Source organism: Scyliorhinus canicula, chromosome 2 (assembly GCF_902713615.1).
Source record: "Scyliorhinus canicula chromosome 2, sScyCan1.1, whole genome shotgun sequence".
In the NCBI taxonomy this organism is placed as follows: Eukaryota; Metazoa; Chordata; class Chondrichthyes; order Carcharhiniformes; family Scyliorhinidae; genus Scyliorhinus; species Scyliorhinus canicula.
This window is the reverse complement of record NC_052147.1, coordinates 63,117,882-63,138,753: the sequence shown is the minus strand read 5'-3', so window position 1 is coordinate 63,138,753 and position 20,872 is coordinate 63,117,882. Positions and strand designations below refer to the sequence as shown.

At 43.8% G+C, this 20,872-nt stretch overlaps 1 protein-coding gene across 8 annotated transcripts in view; it reads right to left on the bottom strand.

The window, feature by feature from the left end:
* arid4a (AT rich interactive domain 4A (RBP1-like)) overlaps positions 1-20,872 on the bottom strand; it is a 164,068-nt gene that overhangs the window by 14,255 nt on the left and 128,941 nt on the right. For all 8 annotated transcript variants that reach the window (XM_038779915.1, XM_038779916.1, XM_038779866.1 and 5 more), the window contains exons 18-23: positions 13,588-13,672; positions 10,531-10,726; positions 10,044-10,106; positions 5,165-6,292; positions 2,361-2,465; positions 2,069-2,269 (exon numbers count right to left, since the gene is read on the bottom strand). In XM_038779915.1, the coding sequence (XP_038635843.1) occupies positions 2,069-2,269; positions 2,361-2,465; positions 5,165-6,292; positions 10,044-10,106; positions 10,531-10,726; positions 13,588-13,672 (1,778 nt within the window). The remainder of the gene's footprint in view (positions 1-2,068; positions 2,270-2,360; positions 2,466-5,164; positions 6,293-10,043; positions 10,107-10,530; positions 10,727-13,587; positions 13,673-20,872) is intronic.

The following is a 20,872-nucleotide window of genomic DNA, read 5'->3' as shown; positions in this document are numbered from 1 at the left end:
CAATTAAAATCATCAAGGACAATTTGCCGTTCACAAATCCATGCTGGTTATCCTTGGCAAACCCAAATCTCTCCAGAATCTACTGATACTCTCTCTCTTCCCTTCTCCTCCTCCCCCCCCCCCCCCCCCCCCCCCCCTCTCCACACGGACAGTGACCCAGGTTGGGATCAAAACCGGGTCCTCGGCACCGTGGGACAGCAGTGCTAACCACTGAGCCACCGTGCCATCCTTTCCAGTACATCTTGTGTCTCAATTTACAGCTTATCTCTACCATCTCTGCTTCCACTGATACTTTGTCAGATTCCTCCTCCTTGATAAACACATTAAGGACATATTAAGAATTCTAGCCATGCCTTGTCCCTCGAAGCATATAATTATCCTCTTTATCCCAAATCAGACCCATGCTACCTCCAAATACCTTCTTACTATTTACATGCCAGAAGATGATTTTTGAGTTCCCTTTTTTGTTGACTGCCATTCTATTCTCATTTTGTCTCTTTGCCAGTCTTACTTTCCCTCTTCACTTCCCGTCTCAACCTATTATATTTAACTTGAAGAATTCACCAGACATGCATCAGAGACTATTTTTCTTTGTTTTATCATATTCTGTATCTCCCTCGTCATCAAGGAGCACTGGTTTTGGTTCTTCTACCTTGAACTCTTGTTAGTCTATACCTGAAGCATGTCCTTAAAGTCTGCTATACTGTCCAAATGCAGCAATGACAAACATTGGGAGATTCTACAATGCAGATTTTTAATGATTTACAAAGTACAGTCCCACCATTTACACCATCCATGTTGATCATGGCCAATCACCTATGTTGGTAAAATATTGCTAACCACTTGTCACTTCCACTGAAGTAAAACACAATAAAAATGTTGGCTATTCTAACACCTGCATATCAGTCTTACAATAATATTTATTAGTGTCGCAAGTCGGCTTACATTAACAATGCAATGAAGTTACGGTGAAAATCCCCTAATCAACACACTATAGCCGATGTTCGGGTATACTGAGGGAGAATGAAGAATGTTCAATACACCTAACAAGCACCTCTTTTGAGACTTATAGGAGGAAACCGGAGGACCGAGAGGAAACCCACACAGACACTGGGAGAACTTACAAACAGTGACCCAAGTCGGGAATCGAACCCGGGTCCCTGGCACTGTGAAGCAACAGTGCTAACCCGGTGCTACCGTGAGACCCTACATATGTTTTCCATGTAACTCAAGAGACATTGTTAATTTTAGACATTGTGCTACTGTTGAATAATATTGTCATAAAAGTCATTTGTAATTGTGAGCAGTTGCGATCTCTGGAGCATTGGGTTTTTCAAGCAGCCTCAGCTGTCCCATTAGAATTAGCCCCATAAATCCCTTTTTTGACATCCCATTGATTAACAAAAACAGCTTAATTATTTAACTGTTTAATGTGAAGGAAGTGCTTTGTAACATAGAGCAAAACATAGCGATTGGATTCTGAATCTAATGCAGCTAAGCAAGAACCTTGAAAATTGGGTCAGCAGAAAAGGTTCAAGAACATTAGTTCTGTCATTGACGTTTCAGTGTTTCACACATACACTTATGCCCAATAACTCTTGATGCATGTAATTGTGGCTACTTCAGATTAACACCAACCTGCTATAGTTGGAGATAGAAAACAAAAAAATTATTTAAAATTTTTGTTAAATATAAATTTAGAGTACCCAATTAATTTTTTTTCCAATTAAGGGGCAATTTAGCATGGCCAATCCACCTAACCTGCACATCTTTGGGTTGTGGGGATGAAACACACGCAGACACAAGGTGAATGTGCAAACTCCACACAGACAGTGACCCAGGGTTGGGATTTAAAGCCGGGTCCTCAGTGCCGTAGGCAACAGTGCTAACCACTGTGCCACGTGCCGCCCACAATGGAAAAACGACTTTGCAGAATAAACTAAGATACATTTCAAATTCTTCAGTTGTTTTTACACTCCATCCTCTCATAGGAACATGGTGGTTTACTACATAAAGCTATTTGATTCATCAAGAACTTAATTTTAATAGTAATGTAATATTTTCTTACTGAGCTGGAAACTCCATTTATAAGTCCTGGGTGAGGCACTATCACTTCCATCTTTGTCTTTATGCTTATCCCCATCTTTACTATTCGGAGAAGTCCTTGAAGGAGACCGGCCAAGTTTTTGAGACTTATTTGAGTTCTTCACGGGAGTGCATTTATTAGAGCTGTCAGTGACTGCAAGGTCCTCACTGTCACTGCTATTGCCTTTAATTTAAAAAATGATCAGAATTAAAAATATCCTTGCATTTTTCAAAAATGTAAAAACTTGTGCTTAAGTTCTGGCTTCAGAGCCTACCAGTTCCATTCTTTTCATTCTTGCTAGACACATTTGACCGTTTGTGGCTACGCTTTTGTTTCTTCGCTGGTGTCCCATTGCTGGTGTCGCTTATTCTTTTCTGACCTACATGAAATTGAAACAATTGAAAGCAAAAGTAAGCCATGCTACTGCAGAATAACTAAGCTGCTAAGTAACTGAGGTCATAGTTATTAAAGACACAAATGGTTCCTGGGTTTCATATAAATATTAACATGTTCATATCAATAATTACAAATCATACTTGACAAGGCACTGGTATAAAGTAAGGTCAATGCCAAATGCTTACAGGTGGAAATATCTTATGGCGATACAGCCATATTCAAAACTCAATATAGAACTAGAATAGACAAAGTGCTGCACCCAAATCTTGCATATCACCTGAATTTTACTTGGATCATTTCTAATACATCTGATAAAAGTTAAGCGATGCCCTCTCCGCTAGAAGCTGGGTCATATGAAAATGTCACTTTTAAAACAAGTATTCTGCTTCTTGGTTTGGTCGAACAAATCAGTCCCATTAAGCTATTTTCCTGAATGGTTTCATGGCGCTGCTGTTACTTATGAAAGAACCCAAGGATTTGGGCCATTTGACTGCCAAGAGAATTAATTTTACAGCCCCCCCCACACATAATTGCTTCTGATTGACGTTATCCAGTGGTTACACAAGATTAAAGATCAGCAGGTGTGTGTCTTTTAGATGTGGTTTTTCTGCAATGTCTCGAATAGTGAAATAGGCTTCTCACTGCATAGGTTCACACTAAGAATATGTCCTTCTGAGGTACTGGAGAGTTTGAGTTTCATCCCAGCGTAATTAAACACTTCCAAAACAGAAAGGGGATAGGAAGTGTAATTCTTAAAAGTGTGCAAAATAATTACAAATATGCAAGCAAAAATGAATGAATAAAAATTATTTCACCAGGATGGTATTTTGAGAAACATGAAAAAGGACAGGAACAGTGTGCTTTCCACTTGGCCTCGGAACAGATCATCCAGGAGGCTATTTACTTGAAAAAAATAGTATGCAGAATATTAATAGGAGGGGGAAATTTAACTTCTGGCAAACTTTTTAAACAGTGTTGAGAGTGGCTTTGCCAGAAGCCTCTCAATTGATTGTTTGCTTGCCTACCCGACCAGAAAATGGTGTCTGGCAGGGAGAGCAGTGAGGAGGAACGAAAAATCAAAAGTACCCCTGACAAAGCTTGAAACATGCGATCAAAATTATTCAACATTTCAGAATTCATTCCATGTTAACAATGTTGCTTATCACAAGTAGGGGGGGCAGCACTAACGGGACTGCAGTTTAAACAAGCCCGACACACATTCCGCTACTTGAGGATCCAAATAGCCCATGACTGGAAAGGAATTCATAAACGGAACCTCACCAGTCTGACGGAGGAAGTAAAAAAGAACCTGCAAAGATGGAACACACGCCCACTCTCCCTCGCGGGGAGAGTCCAGATGATCAAAATGAACGTACTGCCCAGGTACCTCTTCCTACTTAGATCCAATCCGATCTACATCCCCAAGAGAAAGTCTAGCTAGCCTGTGGGAACGAGCTAAGGTATCTACAGCTCAAAAACTTCCTACGAAAGGAGACAAGGACGTACCCACAACCGCCACGACAGACACACTGGAAGAACTACTGGACGCAAGCATATTAGATAAAGGAAACTGTAGTGACATGTATGACCAACTGATAGAAAGGGCTGACACCGTACTGGAAACAACAAGAAAGAAATGGGAGGAGGACCTGGGGATTGAGATAGGGTGGGGACTCTGGAGCGAAGCACTGCATAGAGTCAACTCCACCTCCACGTGCGCAAGGCTCAGCCTGACGCAGCTAAAAGTGGTACATAGAGCCCACTTAACAACAACCCGTATGAGTAGGTTCTTCCCGGAGGTGGAGGATAGATGTGAACAGTGCCAAGGACGCCCGGCCAACCACGCCCACATGTTCTGGTCTTGCCCCAGACTTGCAGGGTACTGGACAGCCTTCTTTGAGGCAATGTCCAAAGTGGTGGGGATGAGGGTGGAGCCATTTCCGAAAGTGGCGGTATTTGGGGTTTCGGACCAGCTAGATCGATTCCTGGGGAGGAGGGCTGACGCCCTTGCCTTTGCCTCCCTGATCGCCCGCCGTAGAATCCTGCTCTGCTGGCGGTCAGCAGCACCACCCAAAGCTGCAGACTGGCTGTCCAACCTCTTGGAATCTCTCCAAATGGAGAAAATCAAATTCGCCATCCGAGGGTCAGACGACGGCTTCCACAGAACGTGGGAGCCATTCACACAATTGTTCCGGGACCTTTTTGTGGCCAACGAACAAGCAGAAAAATAGCCAGGTAGCCAAGAATCAGGGGAAAGTCACCAAAGCATGGGGGGGGGGGGGGGGGGAGGGGGAGAGAGTATTGCCCACTGTAATTGTTTCTCCGGCACCCAAATGTATATTCACCTCCCCAGTATCCAAACCCCCCTCCCCCCACCAACAGTCGCCTACTTATGTGTTGTAAATAATTTTTCCAGGTGTACAGAGTTGCTGCTGTTGAGCTGGTGCACAATACCCTACCAGTTATTCCATTTTATTTTTTATTGTATTTTTTTTAATTATTTACTATTTTCTTTTCTTTGGTATGCTTGGGTGTGCCCTTCTCTTCTATATATGTGTAAATATATATATATATATATATGTCTCTTATCCTGTGTACATAACGGTAAATATACTTTGTTGAAAAACCCAATAAATAACATTTATTAAAAAAAAATGTTGCTTCATATATACAAATGCCTACCTTTTTCCTTGTTCTCAGCCTCTTGTACTGTGATGCTACTGCTCGAGCTTGTACTGGCATCAAAGCCATTGGCAGACTCACTCTCGCACAATCCTTCCTGCGATTCTCCAGCAACACTGTCCACTTCAATAGTAATGTCACTCTCGCTTTTTACACTACGAACCTCATCCTGATGAAGCAGCACTGGGGAAGCAATTGGCAAAATCTGCTGCACTGAAGCAGACACAACAGCGATAACTGATTCAGGAGAATTGGATCCAGAGTTTCCCGCATGTATATCTTCACTGCTACCTTTCTCTTTTTCATCAAAGTCATCCAAATCTACCTCATGGCAAACTAAAGCTTCAGGCCCAATTGGAGGCATAATATCTTCATCAATTTTCAATGAAATATCCTCTTCAATTTCTAAACAGGGAGCTTCCAATTTCTTCACACACCCATCTGTCACAATCTCTAAAGGAGAAACTTCACCATTTTCGAGTTCTAACCTTTCAACAGTTTCAGATTCCTCACAATTGTCTGCAAAGCACTCCATTTTCTCAATACCGTTATCTTTCAGAGTTTGCATTTTTTCTTCACTTTCTATTCGAAGCCTTTTATCAGGTGTTAACTGCTCTGGAGATTTTCTTTTTCCTGGCTTCTTCTCATCATTTGTAAGTTCATTCGACAGGCCAGGATCTGTAACTGGGACTGCTTCTTCAAGCATACTAGGAACAGGTAGCAGCTTGACCTCTGAGCTTTCCAATTTTTCCATGTTTTCTCTGCTTTCCGTAACTAGGTGATTAGTAAGGAGAGTCTTGCTATGTTCTGACAATAGCTCCCGTGTCCTACTCCTCCTTCCTTTGCCCTTTGGAGACTTATCCACAATCTCTTTCTGTATATCTTCATCCCGAGTTAAAATTTTCTCGTTACCAGTTTGTTCTATACTTTCTACTTCTTGCTTTACAGGTGTGATTTTCAAATTGTCTTCACAAGGCAACTCCCTCATTTCTTGCATACAAATATCTTTCAGATTCTTCCCTTCAGATTTCTCTTCTTCATCTAATATCTTTGTGGACACAATTTCCTCTTTGACAGATTTGTCGGCTGAAATTTCCACTTCACTTTCATCTGAGGAGTTGGTAGACCCTATAACAAAGCATGATTTCAAATTAAATGTTGTGAATGAAGTAAAAATAAAAATGCAACATTATAAAACACTGTTCAACTAACATCTTATCCTAGAGTGTTCATAAAACATTAAAGGAGTAGTCTAGAGAACTAGCAGAGAGCGAGCATATACCTATATTTAAGAAAAGGGATAGAAAATGTCCAGGTTATTATACACCAGTCAGCTTAACTTCGGTGGTAGGAAAAATAATGGAATCTCTACTAAAGGTGAGAATAGAAAGAAACTTAGAAATGAAAAATATAATAATGAATAGTCAGCATGGATTTCAAAAGCAAAATCTTGCTTGACCAACATAATCGAATTTTTGAGGGTAGACAATAGAAATGCGGTAGATGTTATTTATCTGGATTTTCGAAAGTCCCATAATAGACGTATGAATAAAAACAGAGTATAAAGTCAGGGACAAGTTGCAGAACAAATTGCGAGTTGGCTGCAAGACAGAGTGGGAGAAAAGGTTAGCTATTCAGAGCAGCCGAGGGTTGGTTGTGCTGCTCCACAAGGATCAGTGCTCGGAACGCTGCTGTTCACAATTTACATTAACAATTTGGACTTTGGGAGTAAAAATGCAATTTCTAAATTTGCAGATGACACCAAATTGGAAGGTGATGGTCAATACTGTGGATAACTAGAACAAATTACTGGAAGGCATTGATAAGTATGCAAAATGGGCAATTATTTTGCTTATTTAAGTTCAACACACAAATTTGAGAGAGGTAGTACAATTTGGTAGGAAGATCCTTCATTATTTGGAAAGTAGGTCTAGGTGGGATAGAGGAACAAAGGGAACTCGAGTACAAATACATTAATCACTACAAATTGCACCACTGGTTAGCAAGTCCATTAAATAGCAAACCAAACATGAGTGTTTGCTTCTGGAAAACTAAAATTCAAAGTAGGTAAATTGTACTAAACCTATATTGAACCTTAGTAGGGGCGGCATGGTGGTACAGTGGTTAGCACTGCTGCCTCACCGTGCCAAGGACCCGGATTCGATCCCGGCTCCGGGTCACTGTCCGTGTGAAGTTTGCACATTCTTCCAGTGTTTGCATGGATCTCATCCCCACAACCCAAAGATGTGCAGGGTAGGTTTATTGGCCACACTAAATTGCTCCTTAATTGGAAAACAAACATAATTGAGTACCCCAAATTTATATTTTTAAAAAGAACCTTGGTAAGACCACACTGAAGAGTGCACTTTGCCGTTTTGGTCACCATATCATAAAAGGGATTCAGAGATGCTTGCAAGAGTGCAGAGAAGATTGCAGAGGATGATATTGGAAACATAAGGATATCTATATCAGAAAAAGATGAACCAGCTGTGTCTCTTTCGTCTTGAACAAAAAGGTTGAGGGTTGACCCGAGGGCTGTATAAAATTGTGGATCGCATTTAAAATGCAGAGGAGGCAAAATATTTTCTCTCAAGAGTCATGAGGCTTTGGAACTCTCCTCCTGGAAAGGTGGTGGAAGCAGTCTTTGAATATTTTTAAGGCAGCGGTCAAGCGGTTATAGGGATGTAGATTGGAGGTAACTACCAGATCAGCCATGATCTTATTAAATGGTGAAACAGACTCGAGGGGCTGAATGGCCCACTGCTGTTCCTTGCTCATATGTTCGTTCGTTATTTAAAATTATGAAAGGTTTAGACAGAATGTATGGAGAATGTTTTCCACTCGTGAGGAAGAGCATATAGAGCATCAAAATAAGACAGTCACCGAGAACTCCAATAAAGAATTCAGAAGAAACTTTATCCAATGAACAAGAAAGGAAGACTTGCATTTATAGGGTGCTTTTCATGCACTAGACATCTCAAAGCAGTTTACAGCCATTGAGGTATTTTGATGTTTAGTCACTGTTGTAATGTTGGAAATGCAGCAGCCAATTAATACACAGCAAACTCCCACAAGCAACAATGTAATAACAATCATATAATCTATTTTTTGAGATGCTGATTGAGGGGCGGGCGTTGGATTGAACACTGGAGATAACTCCCCTGCTCTTTCTTGAAATAGTGCCATGGGATCTTTTATGGGCGGCACAGTAGTTAGCATTTTTGCTTCACAACACTCTGTGCGGAGTCTGTACGTTCTCCCCGTGTCTGCATGGGCTTTCTCCAGTTTCTCCCACAAGTCCCGAATTAGGTGAATTGGACATTCCAAATTCTCCCTCAGTATATCCAAATAGGCGCCGGAATGTGGCGACTTGGGGCTATTCACAGTAACTTCATTGCAGTGTTAATGTAAGCCTACTTGTGACAATAATAAAGATTACAAGATTATATTCACCCAGGTGTTTTCTATGCAGCAGAAAGACCAACAACCTGGGACAATTAAGAGTCAGTCTCAAAAATGAGCCGTTTTGTTGTTGGAGCAATGCATTTTCATTAAAATGACACATTGAAGCAAGCAGGACCTTACCTTGTTTTAACAAGCTTACTTTTGTTCATTTTAAAACAGACAAGATCGTTTTTTACTAAGCCTTCAAAAGGTTGATTTAGATTATTGGAGTAAGTAATGGTCAAGTACCTCAGCCCATCACAATTAAGCCCAAACAGATAACTACACAAAATGTATTCAAAATAGTCAAAGTTGAAACATACTAATCCTATCAATAGCTTATGAATGGCACAAACTTTGATCATTGCTTCAGCCATTCATATTACACCACTGGCTCCAAAATCCAGATGTAACAATACAATGTAAATAATGTGCACAAAATACAGATGTAGCAATACAAATGTAAATAATGTACACAATTACTTCCAGAGGCAAAGTCAATTTTGCTAAGTGGTTTAATTCCCTACTTTAGAGGAAGAAAAACCTGTGATACAATACGTAGCAACCACTGAGGCACCATGTTCTTCTGGTCAGCTGTCATCCACTCTTCATATAGGCCAACAATGTGATTTCCCTACCACTGACATAGCTAGCATTGGTTCAGTCATTTGTAAAGGTCATAGGTCAGAAGCATAAAATGACAAGGACTGCTTTTGAATGCATATGTATTAGCAAACCTGCGAGTCCAAGACAAAGATGCAACCTTAAAATCAGAACTAGGTCATTCAGGAGAATAGTTCTGAAATAGTTCTGAATAGTTCTCTTAATGCAAAGAAGGGTGTTAGAAGTGTAGAACTCTCACATAAAATGCAGTAGATGCAGTTTAATTAATAATTTGAAAAGTAGATACTGGCTACATAAGGGAATAAAAGGGTAAAGAACCAAGGCAGCTGGATGGGGAAGTTACAGGTCAGCCATGAAACCACTGTCAGGCATAAGAGCCTGAATGGTGTGCTCCTATTCCTACTTAGACCCAGTTGTTATAGTATCATCGCTGGTGTTACAAATCCATGCTCAATAAATATGGCCATGATGTGGAGATGCCGGCGTTGGACTGGGGTGAGCACAGTAAGAAGTCTTACAACACCAGGTTAAAGTCCAACAGGTTTGTTTCAAACACGAGCTTTCGGAGCACGGCTCCTTCTTCAGGTGATTCACCTGAAGAAGGAGCCGTGCTCCGAAAGCTCGTGTTTGAAACAAACCTGTTGGACTTTAACCTGGTGTTGTAAGACTTCTTACAATAAATATGGGGCAAATTTGGAAACCAATTACCAGAACAATACAATAAAAAAAAGGGACACACATTGGGGTCCTTTAATTTACCGGTACATAAAGCAATAACTATTAGTTCAGATTAATAGCTAATTATCTGTACCATTTGATGCTTTGTCTGAATCATACATCCCAGAGCTACGCCTGGTGCGCCTTCGAGGAAGACCTGGAGGAAGTAAAGATCAGGAGTTATAAATATTTAGCAAAACTATACATTTAATTAAACTGCACACAAACCCAAAAGACCCCAGCATGATTGCCAGTTGAAAAGCAAGACGAGGATGAGAAATCGATTCAATGGAACTTCAAAGTTATGCATTTTTAGTTAACAGCAGCTTGCCAGAAAGTCCAACATTTATACTACATATTTACATTAGGAGTTTTATTCATTTGCACATTGCAGATTTTGAAAACATAAGTTTGAAATCAGAATCTAATGAAATGAAAAATCAGAACTAAAAACCTCATACTGCAGCAGTTTGAAGGATACTTATCAATACAGTGTAGCATTAATTATCATAAATATAGCACCAGAAATCTTAAGCCTCCAAGGTGAAAGAAACAGCAAAGTATAGCATTTAAGTTCATACCTTCCACACCATTGAGAAGAGGTGAAGAATCAGACACATTATTCCGCATACTTCTGGTTCCACTTTTGCCGTCATTACTTGGAGTTTTGGATAAACTACGTTGAGAATTGGCACTTGGAGGAGATTTCAGACTAGGTCGCCCACGTTTTGTTTTATTTTGCTTGTCATCATCTTTCTTTTCATGATCTTGTTTATTCTGTACATAACAAAGAATGAAATTAGTATCTAAAAAACAACAATTTTCATTTATATATTTATATGGTGCCTTTTAACTATTAAAATATCCCAAGGTGCCTTGCCAGGAATGTCAGCAAACAAAATTGACACCAAGTCACATGGAGATGTTTGGACAAGTGACCAAAATCTTGGTTGAAAAGGCAAGTTTTAAAAGCATCTGAAAGGGGAGAAAGAGTTAGAGGGATAGGAGGGAATTTCAAAGTTTAGGACTTAGACAGCTAAAAGTGTGTCTTTCGATGATGGATCAATATCAGACACACACAAGATGAGAACAGTAGGAGTGCAGAAATCTCAGAGTTTATAAGGTTGGAGGGGGTTAGCCCTTGGACGGAATTGCAAACAAGGATAAAGATTTTAAATTTGTGAGTTTGGTGGACCAGGAACCAGAGTAGATCAGCGAACACGAATTGATGTGTTCCAAGCGGACAGGTGGTATTTTACGGCCCCGTCACGGCGGAATATGCAGCGAGCTGTTCAAAAGTCCACTGACTTTGGCCAGACAGGAAAGTCCCACCAACAGGAAGGGCCATAAAATACCGCCTCGACCGTTTTTAAAATACGTAACATTTTACAGTTTATCCTATGAATCTAATAAAGTGAGCAAGTTTCTTGGCTTGAAAACATGTACATCAAACAGCTTGATTTCAGAAGTGAAAGTCTATTTTGCATAATTTACAGAGTATTACATGGTATTTACAGCCCATTCTGCTCAATAAGTCTCTGCCAGTGTCAGTGTCCATTTGAATCTCCTCCCACCTTACTCCATCTCAACCATTAATATATCCTTCTGTTCCTTTATCGCTCATCTGTTTATGCAGCTTCTCTTTAAGTGTATCTATTCTAATTACATCTTTGTGACAGTGATTTCCATAATCCAACCACTCCAGATATTTTATTAAAGAAATGAAGTTACTTCTTCAGGAGTTTTTTTTTCAAATGACAAAAGTGCAGCTGTGGATAAAGTTTTACATTATTACTTTTGGGGCTCATTATTAATCGGAATTTTCCCCATAGAAGATCAAATGGCAACTGTTGTTAGTCTTCCAAGAGAATCATAGGATATTTTACATTCACTTCAGCAAGCAGAAATGGCCACAAGTTAATATGTCATCTGAAAGATAACACCTGAACAACAAAGCATTTTCTCCATATTAGTCCAAAAACGTGCAGGTTAGGTGGATTGGCCATGATAAATGCTCTTCGTGACCAAAAAGGACAGGAAGGGTTATTAGGTTACGGGGATAAGGTGGAAGTGAGGGCTTAAGTGGGTCGGTGCAGACTCGATGGGCTGAATGGCCTCCTTCTGCACTGTATGCTCTATGTTCTAGGCTAGTTTCAGCTTAGATTACATAATCAAAGAAAGTGAGGCTTGAATCCACAGTCATCTGTCTGACTTGAAGCAAGAGACATGTAATTTTTTTAAAAAGGTTGCATAAGTGAACTATTAAAAGCATGCTCAAATTGATCAACGGTTTTTTTTTGTTCCATGCCTTCTCTTATTCTCTTAATCCCCTCTCGTCTTTGCTCCATGGCACTGGTGCCCACCTGCGTGCAAAATTCCCTTCCTCTCACTTGATGAGTTTCTTTCAGATTGAACACAGAAGGCTAAAACGAAGGAGCACTACTTGAAAGTGAGGTTCTGTCTTGTCTGAAACTATCAAATTTATATATTTTTATTATATGGAAAGAATGTTAAGAGCCTGTGGAAGACAGAGATTGCATCACAACCTCTGATGTTGGCAGATCTGAATTAAAACACAAAATACTGGAAATACATGACCCTTTTAAGATGCAAACAAACCTGCAATGCATTTCCAGTATTTTCTGTTTTATTTCCTTACTTCTTCACAGTTCCCTTGATTTCTATTGAAAAACAAACAGTAAAAACGAGCACAGAAAAATAGACGTTAGGAAATCGGAACTGTACAAAATTACCAAAATGCGTTAAAGGGGATAATGTTGCTGTCTCTGGTTGCTCAGTATGTAATGAACCTGCGAACATAGAGCCCTTGATACAACTGTAATATACGTGGGGAAGTTTATTTTTATTTTGCTCTGATCAGTTTTAATTTTACCAATTCCCATGTTAAATTGTGCTGAAATCGGAGTTTTGTGCTGAAACCCACATCTACAAAAAAATAGAATAAGGTTCTTTCAAACCAATTTTATGCCAATTGCTTGTAGAATTTCACTACTTGGGCATTATGCGAGTGAGGTGCACTTCGTGGCCTTATGGAACTCAGCTGGTTTTCATCCCATTGATAGCAAATTTTCAGTCAATCGGTTATGGATTTGAACACATGAAAGGGCAATCAAACAAAAGGACAATGTGTTAATCCAGCACACTACTCAATTCTCAATGTAATTGCTTACCCTTTTAATCTTATAACTCCACAACCAACAGAATAATCTAGATTTAAAATATATAACTACCTACACCAATGGAAACATTTTAAATTAGAATAGGTCAGATTGAAAGTCTTTTTATTGAACTTTGCAAATAGTCTAGAAATATAGTATAATATGGATCTAAGGCGGGTAAAAAGAGTTGATGTATCTTTCTAATTACATGGCCAATTCCTATTCCCACTTTGCGTTAAGGGGAGAAGAAAGGCTCAAACACTGAAACCTACAGCAGATGAAATGGTAATCTTTCAAATATTTTGTTCAGCAATCCCTGCACTACAAGATACCCATCAACTGCCAATTGAATATCTGGCTAAAATGTTCCTCGTCAACATGATTTTTTTCCCCCCTACATTATGTTATGTAAAAAATGTCAAGAAGTGATTCATAAAAATAGGGTACATCGTCTATTACCTTTAATTTTCTTCTATGTTTCCCTTTCGGTGCACCTCTTTCTGAAGGCCAGAGGATTCTATCACCTTTTACCCATTCGTCATACCTGAAGGAGAAGACATCTTCTACTTTCAGAAACTCACATTTGAATCAAATACAACACAGAAATAGAACGTCAAAATCTAATTAAACAGTTTGAATTGAAGTGTAAAGGGAACAGAAAACTGTACAATATATCTCTTTCATGACCAAAGCAAACAAGAACAGTAGGTTCTGCAAAAATAAAGTTCAGATAAAACTAACAGTATACAATTAGGAACAAACACTCAGCTGACAAACTCCAAAAAACACCATAAACATAATTTCAAGTAAATCAGAACCAGAACAAGAGACTTATTGAAATCAGTTTAGCATCACAAGCCAAGATAAACAGAAGTAACAGACACCAGATCCAACTATATAAATCAGCACTTTTATAATTTCCCTGCTCCACCTCTTTCCACATCGAACAAGGTTTCTTTCCCCCTTGTCGGAGGGCATTCTTCTCCTCCAGTCAGATAGAATGAAAAAATAATGTTAACGAATGGTCGGGAACTACATTTAATTTAAATTTTCCTTCTGTAAAATAACCATTCAAAAAAAATTAAGGTTTACGATTTAAATTAATATACTACAACATCGAAAGGGCTTCATTTTTTGTTAAAGTCAGTCAAAAATAAAAGAGCACATTTTCTACATGCACAAAGGGGAACACAAATTCATGAGAGATTGTATAGGAGCAAATAGACCAATTCAGTCATTTGCATACCAGGTTAAGAGGGCAGCACAGAGAAACATAATTAACATATTATAATACAACCTGTAAATGATTTAGAAGATCTGCATTGCTGGGAAAGATCAACACCAACTCCCAAGTTTAAATCACACGCATATGTTCTGGTCCTGTCCTAAACTGGTGAGCTTTAGGGTCTCCTCCTTCAGCGCCATATCAGGAATTCTTGGGATTGAGGTGGAGCTTTGCCCTTAGGCGGCTATCTTTGGGGTCTCGGACTCGCTGGAGCTGCAGCTGAGAGCAAAGGCGGATGTGCTCGCCATCGCATCGCTGATGGTCCGAAGGAGAGTTCTGCTTGGATGGAGAACTCCAATTGCACCCAGTGCTTTGTCGTGGTTAAGTGACCTTATGGGTTTCAGGCTCTCCCGATTTTCGACCAAAGGCCTTTTTGGAAATTAGACAATCATTTTTGGACTTTGTATGGGTGGGGAAGGGGCCGAGAGGACCCTGCTACAGAGGTAGAGGCAATAGATGGCAGTTGGCGTGGCCGAACCTGCCTCATTATTACTGGGCGCCGAGTATGGGTAAGATGCGAGGACAGTGAGAAGGAGAAGGGGGTAGGGTGGGTTAGGATGGAGGAGGAGCTATGGTGACGGCAGCGATGCCAATGGCACCGAGTAGGTATTTAGGGAGCCTGGTGGTGCAGTCCACGGTGAAGATTTTGCATCAGTTGAGGCGGCATTTTAGGGTGGAAGGGATGTAGGTGTTAACGTTGCTGTGCAAGAATCATGGGTTTGAGCCGGGGGAGGATGCACAGTGCAGACAGGAGGTGGAGGGCTGGTCAAGGTGAGGGATTTGCCAGTCTGGAGGGGCTACAGGAGAGGGTAGAGCTGCCGAGGGGGAGTGAGTTCAGGTATCTGCAGGTTAGGGACTTTGCACGCAAGGTCTCGAGGGGGTTCCCTAGGTTGCCGGGATACACCCTGCTGGAGTGACTGCTGCTCCGGATGTGGAAGGGGAGGGAAGAATTGGGGATATATACAAGTGGCTGGGGGGGGGGGGGGGGGGGGGGGGGGGGGGGGGGGGGGGGGGGGGGAGGCGAACAGATGGTAAAGATCAAATAGAAACGGGGAGTTGGGAGAGGAGATCAATTGGGGAGTATGGAGTGAGGCACTGCAGAGGGTAAATGGGACCTCCTCTTGTGCAAGGATGAGCCTGATATAGTTTAAGATGGTGCACAGGGTGCATATGACTTGGATTCTTCCAAGGGGGTAGCAGATGAGTGTGCGGGGGTCAGCGAATCACATGAGCATGTTTTGGGGTTGTGAAAAATTGGAAATATTCTGGGCGTAGAGCTCGCGATCCAAGCCAGGATAATGGGGGAGGAGGTGGGCACAGACCGTTTGGTGCCGATATTTGGGGTTTCAGAGAAGCCGGAGCTCATGGAGAGGAGGAAGGCCAATGTTGTGGCCTCTCTGATTGCATGGCAGCAAAACCCCCCCCCCAGAGAGCCGTCAAGATGGCCACCCGTCATCGAGGTGCTCCTGGATGCAGTGGAGCAGAGGAGGGAGGTCCTGTACCCCGGATACGGCCACATGGTCGCCCCACGCCTCAGTTGGCGGCTGTGGAGGGAGGTGGCAGAGGCCTTCAGCACTGTGGCACCTCCACTCCCGACCCCCCCTCCACTCCACCCCCGACCCCCCTCCACTCCACCCCCGACCCCCCCCTCCACTCCACCCCCGACCCCCCCCTCCACTCCACCCCCGACCCCCCCCTCCACTCCACCCCCGACCCCCCCCTCCACTCCACCCCCGACCCCCCCTCCACCCCGACCCCCCCCTCCACCCCACCCTGACCCCCCCCTCCACTCCACCCCGACCCCCCCTCCACTCCACCCCGACCCCCCCTCCACTCCACCCATGACCCCCCCTCCACTCTACCCACGACACCCCCCCTCCACTCTACCCACGACACCCCCCCTCCACTCCACCCACGAGACCCCCCCCTCCACTCCACCCACGAGATCCCCCCTCCACTCCACCCACGACAAACCCCCCTCCACTCCACCCACGACAACCCCCCCTCCACTCCACCCACGACACCCCCCTCCACTCCACCCACGACACCCCCCTCCACTCCACCCACGACACCCCCCCTCCACTCCACCCACGACCCCCCCCCTCCACTCCACCCACGACCCCCCCTCCACTCCACCCACGACCCCCCCTCCACTCCACCCACGACCACCCCCTCCACTCCACCCACGACCCCCCCCTCCACTCCACCCACGACCCCCCCCTCCACTCCACCCACGACCCCCCCTCCACTCCACCCACGGACCCTCCCCTCCACTCCACCCACGGACCCCCCCCCTCCACTCCACCCACGGACCCCCCTCCACTCCGCCCACGAACCCCCCCTCCACTCCACCCACGACCCCCCCTCCACTCCACCCACGACCCCCCCTCCACTCCACCCACGGACCCCCCCCCTCCACTCCACCCACGGACCCCCCCCTCCACTCCACCCACGAACCCCCCTCCACTCCACCCACGAACCCCCCCTCCACTCCACCCACGACCCCCCCTCCACTCCACCCACGACCCCCCCTCCACTCCACCCACGACCCCCCCTCCACTCCACCCACGACCCCCCCTCCACTCCACCCACGAACCCCCCCTCCACTCCACCCACGAACCCCCCTCCACTCCACCCACGAACCCCCCACTCCACCCACGAACCCCCCCTCCACTCCACCCACGAACCCCCCCTCCACTCCACCCACGAAACCCCCCTCCACTCCACTCACGAACCCCCCTCCACTCCACCCACGACCCCCCCCTCCACTCCACCCACGACCCCCCCCTCCACTCCACCCACGACCCCCCCTCCACTCCACCCACGACCCCCCCTCCACTCCACCCACGACCCCCCCTCCACTCCACCCACGACCCCCCCTCCACTCCACCCACGACCCCCCCTCCACTCCACCCACGACCCCCCCTCGACTCCACCACCCCCCCTCCACTCCCCACACCCCCCTCCACTCCACACACGCACCCCCCCTCCACTCCACACACGCACCCCCCTTCCACTCCACACGCACACCCCCCTTCCACTCCACACGCACCCCCCTTCCACTCCACACGCACCCCCCTTCCACTCCACACGCACCCCCCCTCCCACTCCACACGCACCCCCCCTCCCACTCCACACGCACCCCCCCTCCCACTCCACACGCACCCCCCCTCCCACTCCACACGCTCCCCCCCCCCCTCCACTCCACACGCACCCCCCAACCCCCCCCCCCCCCCCCACACAGACTCCTCCACACCGACTGTGGGCGCACCATCACTTCTGCAGCCACCCCATGCCGTGACCTACCTCGGCGCCTTCCGGCGTCAACCATCAGAACTGATTGACGCCGTTGTACAGGTGTTTTAATTTACGCTGACGTGACTTCGGCCCATCCGGCCGGGAGAATTTGGGCAGCCCCGGGGCCCATAGCGTCGCGCCGGTCCCTGCCATTCTCAGAGGCGGGCGGTGCGATTCACGCCGGGGCAGTTTTTGGGGGGTCGGAGAATTCAGAGGGCGGTGGGGGAGGGATTCACGCCGACTCCCGGCGATTCTCCGACCCGGCCGGGGTGGGGGGGAATCCCGCCCATGGTTTTTATGGCGTTACATTGGAAAAAAAAAATCTTAAAATATATATTATTTGAGTTTACAGAATCTGCTGTTTATACTGGCTCTCTGCAGGAGCAATTCTCCCTGCACATTCGTCATTTTCAGCTAATTCTCCAATGCCTCATTTTAATCTGACTTCACCACACTCTCAGGTAGTGAATTCCAGATCCAAACCTCTCAGAGTTATCTATAGCACAGGAGGCTGCCATTCAGCCTAGAAAGGCTCTTCGCAGAGCAAGTCAGTTAGCCCTATTTCCATCACCCTTCCTTGCAACTGCTGATTCGATTTCCTTTTGAAATTGTTTACCATCTCTGCTTCCACCATCCTCGTGACAGTGAATTCCAGGTCATTACAGCTCACTGCGGAAAAGAATTATTCCTCACATTCCCCTGCATCTCTTGCCCAAAATTTATATCTGTGTCTGCTTGAAATTGACCTCTACCACTAAGAGGACAAGGGCAGCAGTTGCATGGGAACACCATCTGCAAATTTCTCTCCAAACCTCACACTATCCTGATATGGAACAATATTGCTGCTCCTTTACTATCACTGGGCCAAAATCCGAAGCTCCTTCCTCATAGCACACTACCACCTTCTCAAGGGCAATTAGGGATGAGCATTAAATGTTGGCCTCGTCAACGATGCCCACATCCCATGAAATAATATTAAAAATTCAACTAGATTAGTCAAACACAATCAGTCTTTTACAATCCATGCTTGCTCTTCTTAATTAAATCAAATCTCTCCAAGTGCCTGTCAATCCTTTGCTTGATTACGGTTCCCAAAAGATTACCCATCACTGCTGTTAAACTGACCAATCTGTAGTTACTAGGAATGTCCTTGCACCCTTTCTTGAATGAGGGCATCACATTTGTGACTCTCCAATCCTTTAACACTTCCACCGTATCTACAGAAGTTTCAAAGATTATAGAAAGCCCTGCTATTCCACTCATGTACCTGATGACTTCTCCACTCTAAGCATACCTTTCCAGTACGTCCTGATCAATTTTCACCCCATCCATTACCTCTACCACCTCTGCTTTTTCCTAGATTTTGTCCGTATCCATTTTCGCAGTAAACCCCGATATAAAATACTCAAAGTTTTCTGGCATTGCCTTGCACCTCAAAGTATATACTGTACTCTTTGCATCCAATACGCTCCACTCTACCTCTCACTACCCGCTTCATATTTACATGCAGGAGGAGATTTTTGGGTTTGTTTTTATGTTAACTGCCATTTCATGCTCATATCCTCTCTTTGCAGGTCTTATTTTTCTCTTCACTTCCCCTCTTAACCCATTATATTTGACCTGCTACTCGCTTGAATAATTTAACTGATGTGTATCAAACGGACATCGTGTTTTGTCATATTCTCCATGAAAAATGAAATGAAAATCGCTTATTGTCATGAGTAGGCTTCAATGAAGTTACTGTGAAAAGCCCCTAGTTGCCACATTCCGGCGCCTGTTTGGGGAGGCTGGTATGGGAATTGAACCGTGCTGCTGGCCTGCCTTAAAAGCCAGCGATTTAGCCCAGTGTGCTAAACCAGCCCCTGCCATCCAAGGATCCCTGGCATTTTCACCCTTGTTGGAATGCCCCTGTACCAGAAACATCTCCTCAAAGATCACCCATTAGTCCATGACAGTTTTTCCCGGTCAGTCTTTGGTTCCATTCTACCATAGCTAGATCTCTTCTCATCCCTTTAAAATTAACCTTCTTCTAATTTTGATGATCTACTTTAGATTGTTCCTTGCCTGTCTACATTACTCATTTAAACCGTATGATCCATAGTTTACTCTCTAGCTCAATGTTTCCCCAAAGACACTTGGGGAATGACCCATTCATTCCCAGCACCAGATCTTTTAATGCCATCTTCCTATTTGAGATTGAGAACATACTGGTTCGGGAAGCTCTGCTTTAAAACGTCAGAAATTTCTCCTCCTCCTCACCCTATAATCTAATATTATTCAAATTTTACTATTTAAAAATTTCCAATATTGACACTCTATTGTTCTTTACTTTTCCCTGTAGATTTTCTCCTCTATCTCAGTCACTCTCTTGAGGTCTATAAAATATCCTCAGTAGTGTAATCATACCTCTCTTGCTTCTAAGTGTTAACCAAGTGGATTCTGTCCTTGCCCCCTCAAGCATTTCCTCTCTTTCCAACCCTACAATGCCTTCTCTAATTGATACTGCTAACCACCTTCCATTATTTCTTCCCTCTCTTTCATGAACACTTTTTGGGGCGCATAAGATGTCGCACAGGGCTAGTATATCTGATTAATGAACAGCTATGTCCTGTAGAATAAGCTCCAAAGGATGCATGGGAGGATTTGACAAGCTTCAAATGTCAAGCACACTCGTATGAAGAATAAGAACATATTTTGCCACTGAAGCAGAACTCTTGCAATCCATGACTTAATTTCAATCTTATTGGGGTGTAATACTACCCACCGGCAACCGAGGCATCAATCCAACTTCTATTCAAATGATCGTATAAAAGGTTTTGTCTCACAGAAACAAATTTCCAAGGAAGATAAACAGGCAAGACATATTAAATTGAAATAAGCTGCTTTTCACAATTCAGAAAAACATTACATTTTGCAAATTCCACAAAAATTGTGTATAATAACTGAAATGTAGTATTGATTTCCATACCTGTTAAGCCCTAAACAAGGGAATTAACCAGTTCATTAAACTAAGGATTTTTCAGTGATCTGCAGTTTCAGTCGTTTATATTAACTCAGTACTCATGTTGAAAGAAATATTGAGGGGCCAAAATGTTTTCTCCATCTAAATTAATATACGCTCATGCAGGGGCTAGTCTAGCTTAAGTGTTGCAAACTTTGCAG